The sequence below is a fragment of the Sceloporus occidentalis genome, unplaced genomic scaffold, assembly GCF_023333645.1.
Source record: "Sceloporus occidentalis isolate IW3139 unplaced genomic scaffold, rSceOcc1.0.p SCAF_6, whole genome shotgun sequence".
Taxonomy (NCBI): Eukaryota; Metazoa; Chordata; class Lepidosauria; order Squamata; family Phrynosomatidae; genus Sceloporus; species Sceloporus occidentalis.
The window spans coordinates 133,308,188-133,335,149 of NW_028316986.1; the positions used below are offsets into that span (position 1 = coordinate 133,308,188).

The 26,962-nt window shown below is 40.3% G+C and overlaps 1 protein-coding gene across 3 annotated transcripts in view; it reads right to left on the reverse strand.

Annotated features, from left to right (window-relative positions):
• The window catches only part of LOC149311407 (DNA primase large subunit-like), a 113,001-nt gene that overhangs the window by 47,652 nt on the left and 38,387 nt on the right, over positions 1 to 26,962 (reverse strand). For all 3 annotated transcript variants that reach the window (XM_089528564.1, XM_089528565.1, XM_089528562.1), the window contains exons 8-9: positions 4,583 to 4,650; positions 1,959 to 2,031 (exon numbers count right to left, since the gene is read on the reverse strand). In XM_089528564.1, coding sequence (XP_089384690.1) covers positions 1,959 to 2,031; positions 4,583 to 4,650 — 141 coding nt within the window. The remainder of the gene's footprint in view (positions 1 to 1,958; positions 2,032 to 4,582; positions 4,651 to 26,962) is intronic.

The window sequence follows — 26,962 nt, forward strand, 5'->3', positions numbered from 1 at the left end:
GAACGCATTTGAAGGAGAAAAATCCAGTTAAAATATTAAGTCCATAGTTTAAAATTCATAATTTAAAAATCATCTGGATAGGCCTGCCAGAAGACACTGATCTTTAATGCTGTTTTAAATTCAGACACCGTATTCAGACAGAGTCCATTTGACTTTCAGTAGCTGGACAGGACATTCCTTCCACAACCACTCAATACCTGTGATGATCACTGCTAGTGGCAATCTCCCCAGAGGGAGCAGGGTTTAAAATTGTGGCTGGTCTGGTTGATCCCTTATTTCCACCCCAATCTGGATGAAATTGTTCACAGCAGGGGTGCCCCTCCTTTCTGCGATCGCTGCTGAAGTCATTCCTGAGAGGTAAACTGCTCTCAGACATGTCTGCTTACCATCTTGTCCCATTGGAAGTCTCATAACAGCTCTTTGTATGAGGAGTCAAGCACCTCCATCTGGAATCTACTTGAGAGAGAGGACTGGAACCACTGAAGCACAGTGTCTCCAATTCCCAAAGCCCTCAGGCATTCCTGAAGGATACCTTAGTCAATGGCATTGAATGCTGAGCAATGCAAAAGCACCAGAAAGGGCATAATCCCCGTCAATGCTCAGGCAAAGATCATCTACTAATTTAACCATAGTACTCTCAGTTCAGAATCTGAAACTGATCTAACTGGGTCTAGATAACTTTATCATCTAAGAGTGCATGGAGTTGAGAGATAACGACTTTAAATTTGCTTTGAACCCTCTTAAATGACATATCAAAAGTGTGGCAATACATCTATTGAACACTGTCTTTGTTATATTTCTATCTTACTTTTCCTTCAAACAAGCACATTTTATTTTGCAGATAATAATTAAAATAATGAAACCAGCATATCCAACTGTCTCTGAATGTATACCATAGTTTTTTGTGGGGTTTTTGGGCTATGTGACCATGTTCTAGAAGAGTTTCCTCCTGATGTTTCACTGGCATCTTCAGAGAATGCTTGCCTGGAAAGGAGTTGGGTATAAATATACTGTGTGACCTGGGAAGGCAGGAGTGATTTGCATGTGGATTGTTCTGTTGCTAATGGCAGGCCTCAAGGTGGGAGGGTATGCAAAAGAGGATTAGTGTCTGCTTGATTAGTGCTCATTGTCTGCTGGGAAACCCCTGACTCTGGGAGATTTCTCATTAGTATTTGTTGAGTCTTCATCTTGCTGTTTTTCAGGACTGGAAGCCAAACCTTGCTTACTTTAAGGGTTTCCTCTTTCCTGTTGTAATTGTCCAGGTGTTTGTGGATTTCAGTGGCTTCCCTGTGCATCCTGACCTGATAGTTGTTGGCATGGTCCAGAATTTCAGTGTTTTCAAACAGTATTTTATGTCCAGGATGGGTTGTAACATGTTCTGCTACTGCTTATTTTTCTGGCTGACGCAGTCTGCAGTGTCTCATGTGTTCCTTGTGCAAACAAGAATCAAGGAACACAAGAGACACTGCAGACTGCATCAGCCAGAAAAATCAGCAGTAGCAGTAGCTGTCTTGATGCATCAACGATTCTCCTAACTTTTCCATCGATTTGTTGTGAAGCATGAAAATCCTCCACAATGTCACTCCATAAGTTCTCTCAGCAGGCAGTTTCAGTTTTGGTTTTAATTCAGCCATTGCAAAAAAGTAAGAAGATTTTCTTTGGCTTATCTGGATTGCCAGCAGCACCACTCTTGCATTTTGAGGCCATTATTAAATGACATAACCCCTTTGCCAGCATGAGGTAGTGTAAACAGCACGGCACAAACAGCACGAGATAGCGCAAGGGGGTCTTTGCGTATAACTGAAACCACATAATAGGAATTTGCATAATATGTAGGTCGACTGTATGTTTAACTGGATATAGAGGCCATTATTCACTTCCATTTGTATATGGAAGTCATTAACTGAATGCAGAACCAATGAAATGTCCAGTACAGTACAAAAGTATAAACCACTTACTGCATCAATCTGATCTATTGAAATTTTCCCCATGTTTTTTTCAATGCTGTAATCTGGACCAACGTATGCATGGCTGTAGTGAGGAGAAAGAATTTAAAAAGAAATTGTAGTTTAAAAAAGAATGTAATTTTTATAATTTCAAGAGGTAACCTTACTGTTACCATGGGAACCTAAACTTAAAACCTTTCTTTATTTCTATGAATTATAAAAACAGTAAGTCAACATAATAATTCAGCAATTTAATTAATGCATGTGGAAGTTGGGTTTTTTTAATCTTCCAGTTTTATGAAGGGTTGAACTGGGAAGAGAAAATAACTAAGATATTTCTTATATTTTACCACACATGCACTCTGGGCCATTTATTTGAAATGCATTTCTTTTTTGGAAATGTGCTCAAAATCACATCCTAAGATGAATATTATATTTCAAGTACGAGCAAAATATCTGACATCTAACAAGGCATATCAAAGTAGTTGCTCAAAGAACGCATTTCTAGTACTCCAGGTATAGATCTCACAGATTTTTCTTATTAAAGGAACCACTAGAAAAATTGTGTCTCCTTTAATTTATCAGAGAATGGTGACAACTTTTCTGAGATATTATAGAGCACTATGAGCAGACAACCCAAGGGAATACATAATAAAATAATGATTGTGACTTTAAAAGAGCTCTGAGCAAAGGAGAATATTCCACAGGAATTTCAAGTAGTGAGGATTTTTTTCAAGGACAAAGTATCATTTTTCCAAATATGTGGCAAAGATTACTTGAGGGAAAGGCCTTAAGTTTTGACTGAAAAAGTAGTCAATTTATTTGATGCAAAAAAAAACCCTCACCATAGGCCAGTGCTTCCATTAAAGTGCTACTATGACCAAAACACAGATTGTCATATAATCATCAAATATTTTAAGTTTATGAATAAAAAGAAAAGGAGAAAAGAGTGAACTCTATGGCCAGTTGCAGAAGATGAAGAAACAGAAATGTAGCACTTCATGGTGTGGCCGGACACTGAAACAGTATTGGGGCAGAGAGACACTTTCAGTAAACTGCTGGTTCCAGAGAGAGAGTTCTAAACATGGGGGTGAAAAGCTGAGCTCTGCAAGAAACACGAACGTTGGTACTTACCCATGATACGTTCATTTCCAGCAGACGAGGGTCCTAGCATCCTGTATTCTGGGTTAAGCTCCTCCTATTCGCTCCTGTAGGCAGGGACAATAAACCAAAGACCGGCCCCTATATAGGGAGGAGCTAACCCCCCTGGGCCTCAGACAATAACAAGCCAAGCGACTAGTAAGGTAAATCAAGGAACTGAACTTTAGTAACATCAGCTAAGGGTTAACTAGAACACCTTAGGAAAAAACTAGTCCAAGAACAAACAAGAACTCAGAAAAACCAATCCAGCAACAAGAAGAAGAACAAGGCAGGTCCACCAACAGGTAGGCAGGGTCAGAGGCCGCAGGCAGCACCCGGGTGGGCAGGATGTTAGGACCCTCATCTGCTGGAAATGAACCAATCACGGGTAAGTACCAACGTTCGTTTTCCCAGCAGACAGGGTCCTAACCTCCTGTATTCTGGGATTTACAAAAGCCCTCTCGAACTGGGAGGGAAGTGCTGCTAGGAAACTGTGGCCCCCGACACAATCTGTCGGAGGACCCTCCTTCCAAATGATGCCTCAGCGGACTGAGACACGTCATCTAAGAGTGGAGGAGAGGGAGAGTCATGGGCAAAGCCAAGATCTTTCTCCAATCCTGGGAGCCCTTGCCATATTAAGTCTTTCTTCATGCTTCCAAGGCAGCAAGAGAAACGAAGAGAAGAAAAGGACTGGAGTGGCTGTAGTGAAGAAGCTGCAGAGCAACAGCAAACACCTCCCAATGGGTCTCCCTCTGAAGCCAGCTCCCTCTGTTGAGCTGGCAGACCCTGAGCTAGGGACGCCTGAGCTAAGGATGCCCTTTAGCCAGTGCTCTTGGGGTCCTCTGCCATAGCCACCACCAAGGAAGGGGGGGAAGGAAGGAGAGAGGAGAAGGGAAGGCCAAGAAAACTCTCAAACCTCTTTCGGAGAAAGGAAAAACTTTGTTGGCTCGAAGAGACACATCCTGCTAGGAGTGTAGGCAGGAACAAGACTGAGGCTCAGGGGGGCTAGCTCCTCCCTATATAGGGGCCGGTCTTTGGTTTATTGTCCCTGCCTACAGGAGCAAATAGGAGGAGCTAAACCAGAATACAGGAGGTTAGGACCCTGTCTGCTGGGAAACTGAGAACCAAAAAAGTGGAGACAATTCTGTCTTGACTAAGGATGGACAAGTAACTGAATCTACTCATAAGGAAGGAAGTAGTCACCCTTGGCTTTAAAAAAAATCCTTGTCTGTATGGCCTGAAAGCAATCCCAACAGTGTTTATGGGATGGCAGGAATACCACTACTGAGGAGTGGGGGAACATAACAAAACAGAGAAGCTCCTAATATTTTGCTCATAAACCCAATCTAATCTGGGAAGGTAGAGTCACAGCTTGGTCAGGACCAGACAACAATAAACACACCATCCCCATATATACAGTTCCCTCATTTCCACTGGATTACCAAGAGTAGAGAAATGTTTTAGTCGTATTATAGGAAAATGTGGAATTACGTCACCTGAGATGACTGAGCAGAGGCTGGAGTCTCTCATCGGTCTGTATAATGGGAAGCGAGCGTGCTGTGATCTGGGAGTGGGACAAAATGTCAGTTGTTAAAAAGCAGTACAATATTTTGGTATTTTTTATTTCATAGTATGACCTGTGCAGTTGCTAATAACCCAAATAATGCAAGATCTTCTCTGTGCCTTTTACTTTCTATCTCACCTACTGAATCCAATTTCAAGCAATCGAAAGCTTTTCTCGCCTGACATCAATACCTTTGCAATTTCCATTTGTTTATCATTCTTCTACTCTTCTCCATTACCTGCATCTTTACATCAGCTTGACACACAAAACTTTAACTTTTCATTAAAACCCATTCTTAAATCATTCCAAAGATTAACCCATTCATGCACAGTATTTCAAGTATCTTCGCTCTGTTTATGGCAAATAGTACTAGCCCATTCCTGTGCTAAACACACTCCCATTGAAGCACTGAGGGAATTCATTATTTCTCTGTCATAATGTTTTATTTATTATGATAATATTTCAGTGTGTTTTAGACATACATATTTGGTTAGGTTTACCTTCTTAACCAAACTAGGAAGCAATAGGAAAAACAGGCAATAAAGAAATGATTCTCCATTACTTTTTAAAATTTTAAATTACTTAAATTCATTTTATCTGTACACCAATATCCTGCGATGTAGGGTGGAATACAACTGGTTTAATAAATAAAGTAAGTTGTTTATGCAAAATTTATTATGATCTGCCAATAATAATATGTTGCAAGGCATGAAAAGGTATCAGACAGCTTTGTTAATTATCTGGGTAAAAGAAGGTAGAAAAGCCAGTGCCATTGATGTGAGCCTTTCAGTCTTGAGATTTCCTAAACAAGATAAAAAGAAAGTGACACAGGGCCACTCTCTCCAAGAGAGTACCACAACTGGAATAAAGAAAGCCTTTAAGATTGTAACAGTCTCAAACATAGCTTCTCTGAGATGGAAAATACCACATAAGAACTACAGGAAGCCTGGACAAGAAGCCAGACTAACATTATGGAGTTCTCAACCAGACTCATTTGGTAAGTATACTTCTTGAAATATTATTGGTTAAACAAATGTCCGTAACATCTATGAAACCTGTCGTTCTGAAGTCACCTCAAGGGACTGAGCCAAAGATATATGCCACTTTCTATACACTGTTGTTTGCTGAATCCTATAAAATAAGTAACATTTACAATATTCTGTTAAAAATGCCAGTCCACAAGGGCCCGTTATAAACGGGCACCCTAGGACGGACTCAGTCCGTGCTAGGGTTAGAAAGGGGAGTCTCTTCCAGACGCCCCTAACCCTAGCACAGGCTGAGTCTGTAACAAATGGTGGCGGCCGTTCCACATGGCCGCCGCCATCTTGACGTAACGGACGCTCTGCGTCTGCACATCGCGCCCCGGAAGTGAAGCCGCGAGTGCACGACTAACGCCTCACGGAGTCTTTTCCGGGGCCCAGAAAGGAGCGCGATTTTTACGCTCCTTCTGTGCAGCATCCAGGAACTGCGCGGTTTGGCTGCTGCGGTTCCTGGACGCTGCAACCAGAGGTGGTGGCAGACCGCCGCATTTCGGCAGTCTGTAACCCGCCACAGAGAGTCAAAAATAGTCTCTATACAAAAAAAAGAGTTAGATATACTCTCTGAAACAAGCATTACAGCCATGCTGAATTATATACTGGAAATACTGAAAAGCTACCAAACACAGGCTTCCACAAGAGATGAAATGTGAGATGTATGATCCCCATGTAATACAGTATAAATATTGTACAAGTTGAAGTTATTTTCAACTAAAGTGTGCTGTAAGTACCATGTTTATGTCCCATACACGTCATATGTCTTACATATGCTCCTTTTAAGAAAAAAAATGCTTAGACTATATAACATCTATGGAAACAATGTGTCCAGACTAAAAATGTCTATGCAATATGATGAAACTCCACAAGGAGTATCTCCACAAGGTAACTGTTTTACTTAAGCATATTTAAAGGATTATAGGCTGCATTCCCACTATGATTTAAAGCAAACTGCTGATCGGGTTATATGACCATCATTCCCATTTGAAACCGGTTCCGATCCTACTGTGATCAGTTTCAATCACGATGAAGCAAGGGAAACAGAAAAAATCCACTCTTTCCTGACACTAGTTCTTTGGCGATTCTTTTGGGGGGGGGGGGGACTGATTCTAAAGCGTGTTCAACAAGTGGGAATGACAGATCTGGATTGCATTGTTCTGGAGGGGGGACTAATGGCAGAAGGGTGTTTACCATCCTGTCTCATTTTTTGCTAGATGCACCGTCCCCCCGCCCCCAGCGCTGCCTTTGTGCTTGGGGTGTGACCTATGGGTGCATGATTTTTACCCAAAAATTGATAGAAGATTTGATTCATTGATTTTGCAACTACTTGCAATTACTTGGGTGGCAAACCAGGCGATCGGCAGCTCAGTGGGGCAAGTAGTTGTAAAACCAATGAATCGAATCTTCTATCAATTTTTTTTAAAAATAGTTCCCAAACCAAGCTGCCGCTTACATTACCAGTGATGCACAGGTGATTGACATGCATTTTGAAGTGGCACAAACTTGTGGGGATGACAATTGTGCCAAAAAGAAACAACTACAAGAAGATAATAAAAATATTTGCTTTCATAGTGGGAACGACGGACCTTTTGGAACTGATTCACTGACATTGAGCTAAGGCTTATATCTATGTGGGAATGAGGCCACAGACCTGCATGTTTATTTTCCTGTTGTATAAAGTTCTGGAAAAATCCAAAGCATAAAATATTATTAAGTACAATGCTGATATTGAAGTATTTATGAGACCATATTGTTGTTTACAAACTGGGGAATTCAAGTGATCAAAAAAGGTAAATTCTAAGAAACCCAAGCTACATGCAGATTGACAAACACACAGCAAAAAAAAACCCCTTAAATCCTTTCACAACTGGGGTGGGCAAAGTGTGACCTGTGGGCCACATGTGGCCCCCAGGGCCATTTTTGTTGTCCGCAGAAGTGAACAAAAAACTGCTGTAATATGCCCCAAAATGGCCTCTAGGTAGTGTGGAGGGCGGGTATTTCCACCATGTTTCCAGGCCCTCGGGGCCTCCCAGGCATAAAAAATTGCATTAAAAAAAAGATTTTGCTCCCAAATGGCATCTAGGGGGTGTGCAAGGGGATTCCACCATGGTTTGGAGACCCTTGAGTCAATTTTGGCCCAGGAGAGTCCTTTTTCAAAACAGGAAGTGAATAAGAACTTCAGCTCACTTCCCATTGTTTAAGAAAGGCTCCTCTGGGGCCTAAATTGGCCTAGGAAGGCCACAAAATATGGTGAAAACACCCCAATGAGGACATCTGTGGAACTGAGATTATTAAAAATGTGGGGTTTTGGCAGGAACAGGTGGTGCAGGGGTGCAGATCTCCAAGATCACCCGGGGAAGAGGGCTAACCTCTTTGCCTTCCTTAGTTGTTCACACCTGTTTTACAATTAGGTACATTTGTAGGAGAGAACCATGCCTGTTCCAAAGTTTTGTCTCACTTCTCTTTTGGAATAGGTTAACAGCCATCTACATTGCTTCTTCAGGTTTTACTTCATGTATTAAATCTGTTTGATAAGGTCTACAGCTAACAAAATCCATACAGAAGTCAAAATGGTGTCCGTGGTAAAGAAATAACATAGGATGTCTAAAACAAAATCAAAACCATTAGGCTTCCTCATACATAGTCAAAAGATTTGGTTCAGACAGCTAACCGCAAAATCTAAGCTTTCTAAGTCTCCAAGATCCTACCCTAGATCTCCATTTCAACTGGAAGAGCCAAGTGTTGGATCTAACAACTTGTGCATCCAGGTCATATGTTCCCTACCTAAGATATGAGGCAACTAATATGTTCAAAGAATTACCAGGAGCAGGGGAGAGAATTCAGGAAGATAAAAACAACTTAAGCAGTTACTTTAAAAATAGTAATCTAGGTAATCCAAAATCTTAAATCCTGTGGTTAATTCCAATCCCACTGCAATTTTTTTAAAATCAGTCACATTACCCTTAAACATCCTGCTCTTGGAATTCAATGTGCTATACTTAGTGAGAAATTAATACAAGATACAAACACTTAGAAATGGAATTTATACCCACCTACAGATCTATTAAAAAATCTCTACTAGTCTCAACTCAAAAGACCAGAGACAAACATTTGATTGATTGATTTTCAGTACAAGTATTTCATGCTTTTGGGGGCAGACTGATAGAGTTTGATTAATAACCAAACAAGCAAAGGACAAGCTTGAGCAGCAGCCACGGTCTTTTACTACTGACAAATCCATATTTTATTATGTATTTTGTTCTGAAAAGGGGCAAATGCAGCATGCTGGAACAACGTCCCTACATTTCATATTGCTCACAGCAAGAAAATGTACATGCTATATCAGTTAGGTCGGACAAGTCAGTTACATGGGTCAGATGGAGGTCCATCACATAATCATCAAATCCTGCCTTGGAGTAGCATTTTGTTAAATTCTCTGTCCCTATTAATAATAGATTATAATTATTTGATATACTAATCATTTACCACATATATACACAGCCTAAAGAAATCTAGGCATGATTTGACTCAACATAATAAGCACCCTCACTCTTTCAGATCATTCCCATTGTACCAAGGCCAATGCCGGTGGCACACCTGGATGTTCAAATACAGATATACTACAAAGAGATTTAAGACAAAGAAGTGAACACTATTTAAATCTCTTCCCCTCCAAACCCCTCCCCTCAAGCATTTCCCCCAAGCCCTTTGCACTTTTGGCATCAGAACTTTCCTGACCAGGATTTGGAAGAATAACTGGAGGATAAAAGAGAAGAGAGGGTGCAAAAGATCCACACGCCCCTTTTGATGCTTTAAGTAAGACATCTACCTCCTGCTATAGACATGACTGAGACAAGGTCATGCCTAAGTACATGGATCTGTCACCATACGCCATTTGAGCTTCAAGCTGGGGAGAGTCAAATTCTGTCTTTAAATTTACCAAATGGGCCCAGCCAGTCCTTTTTCTTAGGGTCATATGACATGTTACATTAATGTGTAGTGTGTGGAGCCGAACATCACTCCCTTGGGTTGCATCTGTACTGCAGAAATAATTCAGTTTGACACCACTTTAACTGCTATAGCTCAAAATTACAGAATGCTGGGATTTGTAGCTTGTTGTGGCACCAGATTCTCTGACAGAGAAGGCAAAATGCATCACAAAAAGTATAGTTCCCAGAATTCCATAGCAAGGAGCCATTACAGATAAAGTGGTGTCATATTAAATTATTTCTGCAGTGTCGATGCACACTTTCTCTGAACATGCACAACTCTAACTCAGTACCAGCATTCGTGTTGGGGGGGAGGTCTGATCCTGTCCTCCATCTGTTTTTTATTTAACCCCCCCCCCCCGGGTCCCCTATCAGGAACCTATTAAAACCTCAATTGGCATAATTGAGGTTTTAAAAAAAGGCCTCAGGCAAGTAAGACACTTTTTAAGAAACAGAAGAAATGAAAATTCTCCCACCAACACTGACCTAAGTCTCAATCAATATCACACATTTGTTCTGGTAAAAAGAGTGATCTTGGGGTGTACACTATACGTTTAACATCTGATGTGCATGGTAAGTTGTTCTGTAGGGGAAATGATAGGGAGCAGAAGGACATCCATCTATGTACCAAAGAAAAACAAACAAAGCGTTTCTTTTAAGAATGTTCAATCGTTGTTTTTTTAAAATGTCCCCAATTTTTTTTTTTCAGGAAAGATTAACACACTGAAACAAACATCAAATATTTACAAGTTTTCCCAATTTTTTTTTAGCTAAAATTAGAGTTATATACCTTGCGCATATGTCCCACAGAGTAGCATTTATTTTTGCATAGACATGCACAGAATTATACTGCTTTGCCTTTAAACCATATTTGATAGTCATCTTAAAATATAGCTTGAGATCTGTTAGCAAACTGCATATTTTTCGGGTCAACACAGATTACACTCTAGGTTTACATTTTGGAACACACACTCAAGCCCAGTAGTTAATATGCATTTCCAAATAGGTCACATCAAATGTGATTGTATGGTATGTACTATCAAGAAATGATTGATCAAGGAACAACCACTTTGCTAATGTTGTAGCAAATGTCACAATGCAAATGTTATGCAACCAGGGAAATCAATATGAGACCTGTGTTTGCATGCTGGTATGCTGCCATAAGTAGACAGCTGACATTTCAATGCTGATCAATTTTGAAAAAGTTTGGTTTTAACCTTTAGCATGTTGCAGTTCTCAAGAAATATTCAAAATAACAAGTCACAGCAATGATATTGTTCTTGCATATTATGTACATCTCAAAACACTTAAAATCAAATGAAACTATTTAAGGCAAGAATTCCATATGAAGAATTAGTTTGTATTCTTGTTATCAGCTGGCCACTGCCTTTTATTTTTGAAATAAATTAGATGATTGATGCCAACAGATTTAAGACTAGAGAGATTCTAACAAAACAATATGTAATGCATTTATCCAAGTTCCTACCCTGTTTTTGTTTCTCCTGTCATCAAGGTGCCTAATTTTTCTTTAAAAAAAACAAAATGAATTGAAAGCAGACCAAAGGAAGGAACTTTGCATTCCCTGCCTCTTATGAAGAGAAAAGGTCAGGGTCCTAGGGAGAGGCCCTTACAATTGGGTGGGAAGTGCTTCATGTATCATCAATGAATTATATATTGTAACTTTATCCCACTTGAGATAATAACATTTTAATCAAATGTAGCTGGAGCTGTGCTTGATGTTTTTGTCATAGCACAAGATGAATAACAGGGCTCGCTACATCATTGTTGTGTGGTGGGCACTTTCATGGTGAAGGCTTTTCTCCCAATCCAGAGAGGAGAGGGACTCAACAACAAACAGTACAGTCTCATCCTCAACATTCTGCTCTCACAGTACAAAGACATCTAGGCCTCATAGCTGCCACTACAGTGATTACATATCTAGCGCATCTGAAATTCTGACCTCTTCAGCACTGGTTTGTCAGGCTCTTCGACCTTCTTTGAGATTACCAATATAGAATTATTTGAATTACAATTAAGCAAACCTCTACAGGCGCTTCAATTTCTCCTTTGGTGGATGGAGCTTCCGAAACTCTTTTCAGGCATGCCATTCAGGCCTCCAGACTCATCTTGTATGGTCAGAACAGACATCTCTCTAATAGGCTGGGGAGGGCACTATGGTAATGTGACATTTCAGGTACACTAGTCAGATTGAGAGTCCCTGCTCTAGAACTCCGCACTATCATCAAAGCCATTTGTGCATACAAGAGGAAACATAGTTCAAGTCACTTTGAACAACACAACGATGGCTTGTGACCCCAACAAACAAGGAAACACATTCCACAATGAGTTTTGTAAGTGGAAGTGCTTTTGTCCCTTCGCATCCTCCATGTTGGAATCTTCTCTTCCAACAAAAATACCTACATTCCTACACTTCTTACTGCATCTTTGAGAACAGGGCCAGGCATTTTCCTCATTGAAATTATATTCAGCTGCAATTGTAGCTCATCAACCAATGTCTAATACATCTCTGCCCACTGGTTTTGCCTCTGACTCCATTCTGGTCTCTGCTGTTGTTCCTATCACAGTTAATGCACAAGCCCTTTGTGCCTCTCACATCTATACATGAACGTCTCCTAATCTTGAAGGTTATATTCCTCATTGCCATCACTTCCACAAGACAGAAGAGTGAGTTCACAGTTCTTCAATATTGAGAACCTTTTCTTCTATTTCACCTTAACATGTTCATCCTCCAGCCAGATGTTACTTTCTTTCCTAAACTGGGCTCTCATTTCCATTTAAATCAAGACATTGCCTTTTATCCACAGCTGTCTCCACTTTTGAATAGGGTGCTCCACTGTCTGGCCATCCATCAAATACTAGCCTTCTGTGTTCAATGTACAGTTGTTTTTCAACACTTAAGCTTGTTATAGTTGGCCCTAAAGAGAACAGCAAGTATTCTCTCAACAACTGTCCAAGTGAGTGGTAGAAACTATTATACAGCTCTCCTACAACATCACAAAGCAACCTGTTCCTGTGCGCCTTAAGGCCATTCTACTAGGCCTGTGGCTTTCTCTGCAGCTCTACTCCATGGTGTACCTCTGCTTGAACTCTGTAAACCTACAGTGTGGTCTCAGCCATCAGTGTTTATTCAACAGGACATATTAGACCCCAGGGCTAGGGCAAATGCCTAATTTGGTCGCTGTTCTCTCCACTATTGTCCAGTACCCTGAACCATCTCCTTTGGTAAGCTTCATTGTCACCTATTTGTGTGGGGCACAAAGAAGAATGATGAATTATAAAAGCATCTGAAGGGCCACAATTGCTTATCCTTAACACAGTAGTTTACAAGATTCTTTGATGCAGAAAGCAAGGTTTGCCTGTACTCCCAGCTCCATCCTGTGTGTCTGCGCCCCTTTTCTGAGTCTCATCCAACTTGACCACAATATATGAAAAACTAAGTCTTATTTATTTCATTTCCATTTCAAGCACACTGAGAGAACAATAAACAGAGAAGCAGTAATATCTTCTGTCTCAGGAGACAGGATCCTTACAGGATCCTTACAGGATCCTAGCTTAACTACAGATTTTATTCTAGGGAACTGTGAGGAATCCCCTACCCAGGTTGTCTTTACAATTCCAACCCTTGGGTTCCTGTCACTCATCTTGCTCTTTTAGCCTCAAAATCCCACCTGAATCTGATATTCTGGCCTCAAGGTGACCACTATACAGTACTGTACAAGTGGCTGAGTTGTTCAGTGGCTCAATGTAGTAAAACATGACCAATTTTCCATGTTGGTTATTAAATTAAAACATCCAGACATAGTTGCAGAAATAAACACAGTGAAGATTTATTGCAACAGATAAATATCTAGATTTATACTACTTCTATGCACAGTACATGATATCTCAGTTTCAAACAAAATTAACACTCTTCCGTGAATTTCTTCAACATTCTCAGCTCTCAAAACTTTATTCAGGTCTTATCAATTCTTCTCTTCCTAACAGCCTTAATTATCTTTCTGACAGACCTTAACTAACAGACCAGTCACTAGTTTGTATCCTTTCCCCCCACAGCTTTAGACTGGCAGGTTCAACCCAAGCTTGCCCGGCTTCTCACTTCCCATGAACAGTTTGCTCTTTGTGTGTATATGCTTTCGAGCTGTCTGTCTTAGGCAAAGAGTACTCAGAGATAGTTTTGCCAGTTTCTTACTCTTTGTAGAAACTGCTTATTCAGCTCAAACAAATTGCTTCTGAAGGGCTCCAGAAACCTTCCCAAGATCTGGGCAGGTACACAGATGGGAGGAAACAATTTCCCATAAACATTTCCCTTAAATACCCACAAGACAATATCTTTTGCTCAGTCTTAATTTTTTTCCTCATGGTGATAGGTTGTAGCTTAGACAGTGTGGCCTTCACTCTCTAGATTCCAGTACAGTTCACTCCCCGCCCCATCATTCCCAGGATTGATGCCAGTTCATAAAATCAGAAATACTCTCATACGCACAGTTAGAAATACTCTCTGAAACAGTCATTAACAGCTGCACTAAACTAATTCTATGCATTGAAAAGAGTGAAATGCTACCCAAATATTGAAGTGTATGTAAATAACCTATATAAGAGAAACTCAGCAGATCAAATATGAGACCTTAAGGCGGGTTATAGACCGCCCATTTGGGGCGGGCTGCACCCGCCCCTTTCCCCGGTGTATCGGGGCCTCAGCTGCCAGAACGGCAGCCGCTGAGGCCCCGATCCGCCACTTTTCAGGCTGTGGGGAAGCAGCAAAACGCCGCTTCCCCGCAGCCTGAAAAGGGGTGTCCCTGGGGCTTCAAGCCCCAAGGACACCCCGCGGCGGCGGGGAGACAGAGAAAGGGGCCGCTTGGCCCCTTTCTCCCTTGCTTCGCTGGGTGCAGCCATCTGAAGGCTGCGCCCAGCGAAGCAAAGCGCCGCCGCAAACCAGGAAGGAGCTCTGAAACGGAGCTCCTTCCTGGTCTGCGGAAAGGGCGCCCTAGGCGCGGACCGATGACGTCACGTCTGCGCCACCCCGTGTAGAGGCGGCGCGGTCATGACGTCGTCATGGCGGCCCCCTTCTGGAAGGGGAGCCGCCATTTTGTACAGACTCAGTCCGTACTAGGGTTAGGGGGGTGCGGAAGCACCACACCTTCCTAACCCTAGTACGGACTGAGTCCGTACTTTAATGGTGGTCTGTAACCCGCCTATATGTCTTATACTGAGCTATCAAATATGAGATCTTATATGCCTTATACTCAGCAGCTCAAATATAAGATCTTATATACAAAAAATACTATATAAGATTATGTTCCTTACCAATAAAATGTATTACAAGTACCACGAGTATGAGAAATGTTCTTTATAGGAAGACTATGTGATCTCTATGAACAAGAATGTGCCTAGATTTGAAACATCTTAGTGATATAATGAACATCCACAATGAGCATGTAGTTGCATAAATTGTTTTTTGTTTATTAAATATATAAAACAAATACAAAGGTGCAGATTTATTCTCCTGTCATATAAATTTCCTGAAAGCCCAAAGCTTAGGAAATTCTTAAGGGGGATGCTGATGTTCATTTGCCTACTAGACAATACAGTTGTTTGTAACTTTGGGAGCTCAGGTGACTAGAATAGTGAACTCTTAAGGAATTCTACCAAGACAGGCTGAGAAGCTTAAATCTTTCTTACAAAGAGAAAGGAGAGAGAGAGCCATGCCTGTTTCAATAGCGCTGGGGAACTTTTTGCCCTCCAGATGTTTTGGATTAGAATTCCCATCAGCCACCCAGCATGGTCAACAGTATACAACTTTGAGAGCTACAATCCAAAAAATCTAGGCTACCGAAGCTTGTTCATTTCTGTAGTGAAGGTTTCTGCTTTTCCTTTCAGTGTTAGTCTTCCTTATTCCTATCGTTCTCTCTACTTTCAATACAAATTGCTTTTCAGACTGCAAGAAAAAGTGAAAGGTTTTCTCCATATCCAAGGAAAGAAAGGTGGGAATACACCTATCACAAGGAAAGGCAGAGAGCAGGCCTACAGGTGCCCAGGAAAAGCAGTCTGGAACCGAATCTAACAAGTTTTAAACAGTTCTTGCTCAGGGGACCTTTTGAGTAGCAATTACAACATAGTGTCTGCAAGTTATTATTTCTAGTAACATTGAGCCCTTCTGAGAATTCTTACCCTTCTCCTCTCCCTCCCCAGCATTCACTGATTAATTGAACTGCATGGGGTTACTCCACTCTTAAATTGCTATACACAATATAAAATGAGTGATTCAAGGAACTGCCTACCTAGTTCTGCAACTTTTGGGACCTGTAGTCTTGTCTCTTGACAGAACCTCAATCTACATGGCAAATCTCTATTTAAACAGGAAAGAGCCATAAGCAATTTGTAATATGGTAGGGGGGCATGCAATATGAAGGATGCATGGGTGTGTTTTAATGTACAGTGGACCTGGTTCGGGGGGGGGGGGGGGGCGGGGCACAGATGGGAAAAAGCGCAGACATTCAAGGCAATATTATTCAATAGGTGGCACTGTGCAAATGTCCACATCATTGAGCATGCCACTGAATAATATGAGGCATGGCAAACCACCAATGCTCCAATCCACAGATAGCTACCCTACCAATGTGGCAGGTCCACTATACTGGGCCTTGGAGGGTGCCATCTTTCAATCTGAGCGCTGTAAAGGAATCATTTCATTCTTAAATTTTAAAATTCTACCCAAGTAACTTGTCATCTCTCCCAGCTGAGATACTATAACCAATCAATTGTCTTTATTTGCAGTCAAGAATTGCTTAGATCTAAAACCTCCTAGTAACAAGTCTGCCTGCTTAGACATATCAACCCTTGGTGTTAGTTATGTACTTCAAAAATATCTCAGAGTAAGTCTATAAGAAGCTACTAGACTATAGGATAGTACCAGAGGCAATGTGGCTCTAAATGGCATTTTCTAGAGAACACAAGCAAGAAATTGCATTCATGTCTTGCTTCTGGATTTCCCATAAGCATTCTTTTTTATTAGAGAATGATGGAAAACATAGGTTTTGGCTTTTCCACCTCAACTCTAGTGACACAATTAGTAAGAAAGCAATGCTTGATTCAGAGTATGGGGTAGTTAGATCAATAGAACTTTGTACACTTCTTCCATATAAGATGCTATTTTAAGAATCACAGAATAATGAAAAGTTATTTGCTCAAAGGATTATTTGTTCTTTAAAGCCAAGAGAGCAAGTCATCAGTGAAAGGGAACAAGTAAAGATCACTAATCTATATTGCTTTGCTTTGAAATTTAACATTTTTATCCAGTAGTTTTCAACTCAAAACAATTCCAAACTAGCTAAATTTGTGTTCTTGTCAACCGATAGTTCCAGAAATTTGTAAAGGCATTCCCTTCACAGCAGTTTTATATGACGGTCAAAATACCATGCTTGAATAGAAGCGGGGAGTGGGGGAGACTGTGGTCTAAATGCAGTTGATAGTTCCAGTTAAAGTAGATCTGTTCAATCAGTTCTTGGACACTAGCATATCTACTGATTCACTGGGTCTCTTCTAGTTGGGACTAGCAATTAGTATTAGGCCCGTGTTAGATGTCACCAAAACAGTTTCAGAACAAAACTGTATATTTTCCTCCAATCCAATGGGCAGAACTAAGAGTAAAGTACATGACATTAGACCATCCTGTCAACTCCATCCCACTATAGCCCTGAAACATTCTCCCAAAAGTCAATCCTTTATATGAGGGACCTTCTGAAATATATAAAATCTGATACAGAAGGATGCAGGGTAGGGAAAATTAGTAGAAAACTGGTGGCCTCCCCTTGCTTCAGGAAAAGTGGTTTGCACTCATGTGAAGGCTCTTTGCCTAACCTTAATCGCTACAAGGATACCCACGTGCTGCCATAGATATATGACAGTGGTAAAGGGAGTAGAAAAATACTCTCTGGTGGGTATAGCAATTGTAGCTCTTTTTACTGTTGTACAGCTGAACCATTCTTTACAGGCTTTTTGACTTGTTCATGGATCTATAAGAAATAGTCTTCTGAACAAACATTTAAGAAAGCTACCCTGAGTTTTTAATTTCTACTACTATGTCTTCTTTTTCCCTGATTATACTATTGGGGAACAACTTTTTTGTCTTCAGGTACAGCAAGCAATTTCCAAAAAGTCAACATATAACCATATATAAACAGTTTATCAACAGAGCTCATTACTGTTCTGAAGGTCTCTTTAATAGTATTTCATTAAAAAAAAAACAAGCACAATAACCCATTGATTAAGACTCTGTCTGTAGTCTTTACAACAGATTTGAGAGTTTTCCAGTATGCACTTTCCCAAAACTTCAATATTTTTCATACTGAACTTACTCCTTGCATGATGTACAGTGAAGCAACACAATTTGCATTTAATTGATTGAAATAAGGCTGAATAAATCTTCACCTTTATGTGACAAGCAGTCAAGACTGACAAGCGATGGTAGGCAGGTAAAAGTAAATGAATAGAAATTTGAATTGCCCTTGCCATTTATCTTGGTCTTACATGTCGTAAATCCACTTTGGGGGAGAGACATTCTGAATTTCACTATTCAAGCACTAAATGAAACTGTCTCCTTCAAAATGATAGTTCCACTACAGCAGTGATACATATCCTCGTTTTAATTAACCTAATGGTCTATTCACCCACCATACTTGGAGGCCTATTTCATTACCTTAAATTAACATTTTCTTTCCATTAAACATCAGATAAAAGATACCAATTGCATGCTTGGTTTACAATACATTTAATCAGTAGCATTCCTTTGCTTAGTGGTAGCAATGTACTAAAAAATAATTCAAATAACCAGAATGCATGATGACCAGACTACTAATAGGCAAAAGGGTATTTAAATAAAAGGGAGACAGGTATACACAGAATAGCCTTTCACTGGCTAACCACTATGGTCCTAGGCACTTTGTAGAAATTCTAAGCCTATGGCATCTTCCTTTTAAAAGCAGCAACCAGTGACACAGTAATTGCATCACGCAGACTACCTGTGGCTCTCAAACTATTACTTAAGAAGCATAACAAATTCATTCTTTCCTCAAAAAAAGTACATGGAACTTCTTATAGGGTTTAGATTTTTCATAGTATTATGTCATAATCTGTCTGGCAAACAGTAAAGAAAGCAAACAAAAAAACAAAAAACAGGCTGTTTATTTCAATCTGCCAAAGCACAAAAAAGAAAAGTTCAAATCACAGAAAAATAAGTTTCAATACTGATATAGCTGCAAATTAGAGAGGTAAACTTTGAAAATCCTAACTGTAATCCTGACTCTGTGTGTATGAGACTAACCAGAGCACTACCTCACTTGGTATAATTCAATAAATAATCATGATAATTCAGAAGGCTGTCTCATTGCAATAGAACACAACTGGGCAAGGAGTCAGGGGTTTGGGTTTGTTTGTTTTTGGAGAAAATAAAAGCAGTCTGGCTGATATGAAGGGTGTCGTCGCTTCTAACCTGCTTTGAGGGACAGATATTACCATATATAGTGGTCAAAGATATAGCCATGTTAGTCTGTAGAATCAGTACATAGAGAGATCTTATAGCACCTTTGAGAATAACTGAAAGAAAGAAATTGGCAGCATGAGCTTTCCTAGACTAAAGTCTATTTCCTCAGATGCATTTGGTGGAGTGGAAGCAAGGCACAAACACACACACACACACCATTGGTATGTGAGGAAAATTTCCAAGTCCTTGAAACCTCATATTATTATCTTGGGCTGCAAGTACATGGTCAACAGAAGAGCCATGCTACACACTGAAATAGTCCATAACTAACACAATTGCTTGTCATAAGACTGGAGGAGATACAAAATTGGTGTACTTATAATAACACACTTCCAAGTCTGGTAAACTATGCCCCAGTGATTGGGGAAGGGGCAAGATTTGCAGTGAAGAAACAGTGGATACCAAGGATTAAGGACAGTTCTTCTACTACAGAGAATTCTCCCTTCAGACTGATGTGTTGAAGTTGTCCAATGGAAATGTGATTTCCAAAACCAGGATCTATCCTGAATATCATACAGAAGACTGCACAAAGACATTTTCTGTTGGGGAAGAGTACAATGAGGACCCATCCCATGTCCTCCCTATTGGACAAATCATTTTTGAAATTACAAGATTTTTTTTTCTCCAGTGCAATTAATTAAGTTGTGGCAGTAGTGATTGGGCAACTTTAAGAACCCAAGGGGTCCCATCTTGAACTTGGCACTGGCCGTAACAGCCTCTCCAAACAACATACGTCACTTCCAGTGTTTCCCTCTAAAATGAGCAGCAGTCACCTTATTTTACATCATGTTAAGTCTTTTACTAACCTGGCACTGCACTTCCAGAAGTCTGTGTGTGTTCTTCTTGAGCACAATTCTTGTGTGTGTGTGTGTGTGTGTGTGTGTGTGCACGCACGCACGTGCACACACACTTTGGGGACTGTAGTCTTTAGCTGCATTCCCTACGGTACAACAAAAAGTCAAGAACCCTACTGAGGTATGCATGACTTTGCATATACAGTACCTAAAACAGCCTTTTTTATTGCAAACACTCTCTGAGTAAGACCTTGGTGAGCAATGCAATGGCCCAATTTAGTTTACCTTATGGAATCAAAGGCACAAATGTGCATCATCAGTCAGTGGAAAGTCTCTAACGGCTGCCCAGATTCTAGTGGAGAAAAATATAAGAAAGCTTCTTTTTTCCATTAATAATTTGAATCAAATAATAAAACTTTATATAGAAAAAGGAAATAAATTTCTCGTCGCATTCTTCCTCATAATGTGAACATAGAAGGTGGAGATGAGTTGGGGACAGGGGGACTAAAGGCATATTTCAAGAAAGAAATTAATTTTCTTAAAATTGTTATGCTGCCAGTTTGCCTTCAGAACAAAGCAGCTCTCAAGCAGTAAAGCTTAAGTAGCAGTAGTCACTCATTCAGTATTATATACAAAGCCTTTTATAAATTATCTTTCAATAGTGTCTGTTTTCAATAATAAAAATCCCTAAAAATGAGAAAAGATATTACTTGAACACCAACCATATTGGCTTTAATATTTTTGCATTTAGTCAGATCAAGTGCACAACTGATGAGTAAATCACTGAACCAATGGGGTGTAAAACATAGCTGAGGTATTTCTATTTACATGACATTACATGCAAAACAAGGTAATATAAAAGTGTGCAAACAGCAATACTTTAAGCAGAGTTTGATTCAGAACAAAATTGACTTGGCTAAAGAATACACAATAAAAATTGTTTTGAGGATAAACAGGCTAGCTTCATTTTTATGAAGTTATTCCCTGCTTTTTTTGATCTCACTAGAAAAATACTTAACTGACAACTTTAGGTCAGACAGTTAATAAAATATGTACACTACATGCAGTTTCAAAATTAAAATAAAGAACCTGACACTAAAAAGCTGGAAAAAATTACAAAAGAAAGAGTTTAGAAGCTAAGCACTACTATAGATTGTTGTGTGCCTTCAAGTCTTTTTCGAATTATGGTGCCCTTAAAGCAAACTTACCACAGAGTTTTCTTGACAAGTTTCTTCAGAGGGGGTTTGTCATTGCCACCTTCTGAGGCTGAAAGAGTGTGAATTGCCTTAGAGTGGGTTTGCATGGCCAAGCTCAGAGTTGAACTCTGGTCTCAAGTCACAGCAACATTCAAACAACTACATCATACTCGTCCCGGAGAAAGGTCAGGGGTGGAAAGATACAGCTGAGTGTCATCGGCATACAGATGGTAGGAAAAACCAAAAGACCTGATAAGTTTTCCTAGGGACAATGTGTAAAGAGAGAACAGTAGGGGACCCAAAACAGAGCCCTGAGGAACTCCAACAGATAGGGAAACAGAAGACAAAGTCTGACCACCCGTGACCACTGCAAAAGATCTATCTGACAATAAGAACTTTATCGCACCGGGTTCTCGGCCCGGCCCGGCAGGAAACGGAACGAGTGGGGGACGGATTTTACCGCACACACCCGTCCCTCACTCGTTCCGTTCCCCCTCTCTTCCCTGCCCATTCCGTTCCAGAGGGAATGCTTTTTGAGAACTGTTCAGAACAGTTCTCAAAAATTTCCCCCTCTGGAACGGATTGAGTATGGAAGAGAGGGGGAACGGGACGAATGAGGGACGGGTGCGTGCGGTAAAATCCGTCCCCCACTCGTTCCGCACTCGTCCCTGCTCCTTCCGTTCCGTGCTCAGAACGGAACGTAAGGAGCCAATGTGATAAAGCTCTAAGATTTGAACCAATCAAGAACAGAGTCCGAGAACCCGAGGTCAAAAAGTATATCAAGTAGGAGACAGTGATCCATGGTGTAGAAGGCTGCAGACAAATCAAAAAGAATGAGAACAGAGTAAAGGCCATTCGCCTTGGCCTGCAAAAGATCATTGGAGATCTTTGTGTGGCCTGTCTCTGTACGATGCTGCGGGCAGAAACCAGACTGAAAGGGATCGAGAATGGAGTTGGCTTCGAGGAACTCAAGAGAGCAAGAATAAATAACCCGTTCCAAACCCTTAGAAAGAAAAGGAAGAAGAGAAATTGGATGACAGTTAGACAAACAAGAGAGGTCAAGAGTGTCAGGGATGATGGGAGTTGTAGCTCTTCACCTCTGGCTCGAACTCACCACCTTGTTGCGCACCAACGCTGACCAGTTTTGGCCAGTGGATAAAGCTTTGCTCTAGAGCAGCAGAGTTACAGAGAATAGGCTGAAGACCCTGACAAACTCTCCAAGCCTTCTCACTCTTGCTTCCACAGAAGTCTTCCCACTTCTTCAGGATCCAGCTGGCTCTTGTATCTTCACTCAAGACACCAGACAACTCAGTAGTCTTATATAAAAGATCTACTTTATTCTACTATATACAGCTCCAAACTATCCAACACAACAATACTCCTCACTACTCCAATACTATCCAACTACTACCCACACAACACATTGGGATTCATAGTCATTATTATAGTCCTTGGATCATACCACCCACTCTTGTCAGTTTCCACCCAGTGGGCGTGTACAACCACTCTCATTGGCTCTCTTGTTTCTACCCAGAATTGATGATTTCATCATCTCAGCCTTGACCACTTAACAATTCTCAGGTGTGTTCAATCATCTACTTTACATTTCTGTCCTTGGCATTCAGGACTTGCTAAATTGTATTATCTTTTACACCTGTGTGGTTGCTACTTGCTTCTGCTGAGTCACTCTGACTCTCACATACATGTTTTATTTCAATCACTGTATGTCCCATGTTGCTTTTCCTTAACAATCCCCTCCGAAATAAAATATTGTATGTGGCTTACAATGTCATTCCAACCATTTGTGTCAATCTTTCATGTTTTTCCACTGTTAGTGCTTTAGTAAACAAATCTGCTATGTTATATTGTGTTTCTATGTACCTCAATTCTATTTCTCCTTTTTGAACCATGTCTCTTACATTTTGGTACCTTACACCCACATATTTGGTTCTGTTTTTCAAACTTTCTGTTTCAGCCATTGCTATGCATGATTGCGAATCTTCTTGAATTTCTACTGGTATTCTGAAATTTTCGTTTAGGTCATTTAACAATTGTTCAAGCCATTGTACCTCGTTCACAATTTCGTTCAAAGCTGCAAATTCTGCTTCAGTTGTGCTCAACGCTACATTAGTTTGTTTTCTGCTTCTCCAAACTATTGGACTTTCACTATACTTGATTATCATTCCTGTAACTGATTTCTTGTCTCCTAATTCTGATGCAAATGAACTGTCTACAAAACAATCTAAATCTGCATTACTGCTTCTAATGATTAACTTCTTGTCTATAGTCCCTTTCAAATATCTCAACAAGTGTTTCACAGCTGTCCAATCCTCAACCTTAGGATTGCAAAGTCTTCTAGATAAAACGTTAACAGAAAACGCAATGTCTGGTCTAGTGTGGCAAGAAATGAATTGTAGAGATCCTATGATGCTCCTGAAAAATGTCTTGTCCTCAAAATCTCTGGATGTTGGCTCAGATACGAAACCAGTTGTCATTGGAGCTTTAACTGTCTTAGCATTCTGTAGACCACACTTTTCTATCAAGTTCTCTATCTTCTTTCTCTGGCTTAACAAACAATGTCCCTCTTCTGTCCACTCAACATTAATGCCTAAATAAGACTTCAGCAAACCTAAATCCTTTAAAACAAACTTTTCAGACAACTCTCTCTTTACTGATTCAATGTCCTGTTTTGACTTTGCTGCCACGCACAAGTCATCCACATAAATCACTAGCACTATGTCTCCTTTTGTATACACACAAGCATCTGCCACGCTTCTCTTGTATCCTAGCTTAACCAACTCATCATTAATGCACAAATTCCATGCTCTGGCACTCTGTTTTAAACCATACAATGCCTTCTTCAATCTATAAACTTTCTGACTTCCATTCTCTTCAAAACCTTGTGGCTGTTCCATAAAAATTTCTTCATCCAAAGTTGCATTTAAATAAGCTGTTTCAAAATCAAAATGTTCCACAACTAGATTCCTTCTTGCTGCTACAGCTAACACCATTCTCAAACTTTCTGGCTTTGCTGTTGGAGAATAAGTCTTATCAAAATTCTCATACTGCTGTTGTGCAAAACCCTTAGCTACCAATCTTGATTTGTACTTAATGCTACCATCAGGCATTTCCTTTCTTTTATACACCCATTTACAGCCAATCACTTTCTTATCTTTGGGTCTATCTACAACTTCAAAAACATTTTTGTTCACCAAGCAACTAAACTCACTATCCATTGCTTCACACCATCTTTCTTGTTCTTCCCTAGAAAAGGTTTCCAACTCTTCAAAACTTTCAGGTTCTTCTATAACTGTACAAGCTCTTGCCTGTGTCACAACAAATCTATCTGGTGACTTTCTAACTCTGTGACTTCGCCTGGGTATGAATTCTGTCGATCTGCCTCTTTCCTCATCACTGTCTGCACTAGTTGATGTTGTCTTTTTGCTAAATCTCTTGTCTTCTGTCATTCTAGTGGTCACTGGTCTTGTTTGTGTCTCCTCGTCTGAGGTACTACCACTACTGCTAGTAGAGGCTTCTGGCTTGACTGAAACCCCTCCGTTTCCTGAAGTTGGTTCAGTCTGTGCTTCTTGCTCACTTGAGCTACCTAACCTTAAGAACACTTCTTTGTTGGCATGCAGCTTGTCCCAGCCAGCATGTCTCTCAAAATTTGCAGACGTGGAGTACTGTACTTCTCTTCCTCCTAAATGAAATTTATAACTGTTCCCTGAATATCCCAAAAACCTAAGCCTTTTGCTTTTTGGTTCTCCTTTTCTCCTAAAACAGGCAGGTATGTACACATGTGCATATTGTCCAAAAACTCTTAAATACTTGAAATTTGGCACTCTCCCATACAAGACCCTGTAGGGAATGTCTTCAATCTCTGAATGATACAACCTGTTACTTATGTGTATGGCAGTCAGTGTAGCTTCACCCCAGAAGTTTTCTCCTACTCCTGCATCTGCCATCAAACATGCAGAAATCCTTTTGATGTCCTGGATTTTTCTTTCTGCTAGACCATCCTCACTTGGACAAGCAGGATTAGTGGTTTCATGCCTTATCCCCACCTTCTGAAACCAATTGTACAGTTGGTTATTTAAAAATTCGCCACCTCTATCTGTAACAATAGTCCCAACTTGGCTATCAAACTGTCTTTCCACCATTCTTACCCATGCTTTTAAACTTTGCCCAGCGTCAGACTTATTTTTCAATATTCTTACAAAAGCATATCTTGAAAATCTGTCCACAATTACTAGGAAATACTTGCTTCCTCCTAATGACAAACAATTTGCTTGGGCTACATCAGCATGTACAAATTGAAATGGTCTTTGAGCAATTCTTTTGGATCTCTTTGCTACTGGAAAAGCTCTGACCTTCACTTGATTACAAACTGTACAGTCTAAATGATTTTTGCATTCTGCCACTTTTAGATCTGGACACATGCTTATTAAATTCTTTAAACACTTAAAACTTGCATGGCCAAACTTTCTATGGAGCTCATGTATGCAGTCTTTGTGCAATGGAACATTATCAATATTGTTAGCATTCTCTACCTTATAGTTATCAACATTTTCTTCCAGGAAATAAAGCTTATCCTTTTTCAAGCCTATGCCACGCAGTTCCCCATTCAAAGTTATTTTACACAAGTTCTTTTCAAAAGTGACTATGTAGTCTCTGTCTGTTAATCTACTCACTGATAACAAGTTGTTTTCTAATTCCTTAACATGCAAAACATCATTAAAGTTTTCTTTTAGCCCTGGAATGTAAACTGTTCCCATTTGATTTACAGTATTAAGCTCATTCCCATCTGCCAAAACTACAGCATTAACATTGGCTGGCTTTCTTTCACTAATTAAGTTAATGTTATTACACATGGAGGACGAAGCTCCTGAATCTACTAGCCATTTGGAATTAGCACTTCGTTTTTCTTTGATCATAGTGGCAAACACCTTATTATTATTTCTATTGTCCTTCAAAAATGGCGGCTTGGACCGCTTCTTCCTCTGGTCGTGTCGAGGTTGCCATCTGCTCTCTTGCTTGCTTCTATCAGCAGCCAAAAGATTACAGTGCCTCTGCAGGTGTCCAATCTTCTTACAGTAAAAACATCTCCGTTGCTCCCTTGAAGAAGCTGCCTGGTCCAGCCCACGCACATCAGGCTTGGTTTGCTCACTTGGCACAGTCTTAGAAGTTGCTGCGTCATTTCTCTCAGACTGTCTCCTCTGGTTTTCCTCCAAAATCCTGGCCACAACTAAGTCTCTCGTTAATTCTTCAGTTGGTAAGTTTTGCAGAGCATTGGTAATGTTGCCCCAAGTAGGGTCTAGTGATTCAATTAATATGTAACACTGTTGTTCTCTGCTTATTTCAACACCTCTTAGCTGAGCCTGGACAAATAAATCTTGCATCGTTCTCAAATGCTGTATTACACATTGGCCCTTTTCCATCTTCTGCCTATAAATTCTTTTTGAACATAGCATTTTTGCAAAGGCAGTCGAAGGAGTGTGCAGTCTTTGCAGAGTGTCCCACACATCTTTGGCGGTTTCCTTATCTCTAACATCATTAATCAAGTCTTCTTCCAGCATTAGGAAAAGACAAGCCTTAGCTTTACTATCTTTCTCTTTCATAGCTGCGTTTGCAGCGGCAGGCAGCCCGGCTTGAACAGTGTCCCACAAACTTTCTTTCACAAGCAGAGACTGGGCATAAATCTTCCAGGTGGAGTAGTTGCTTCTATTCAATTTACTAAACT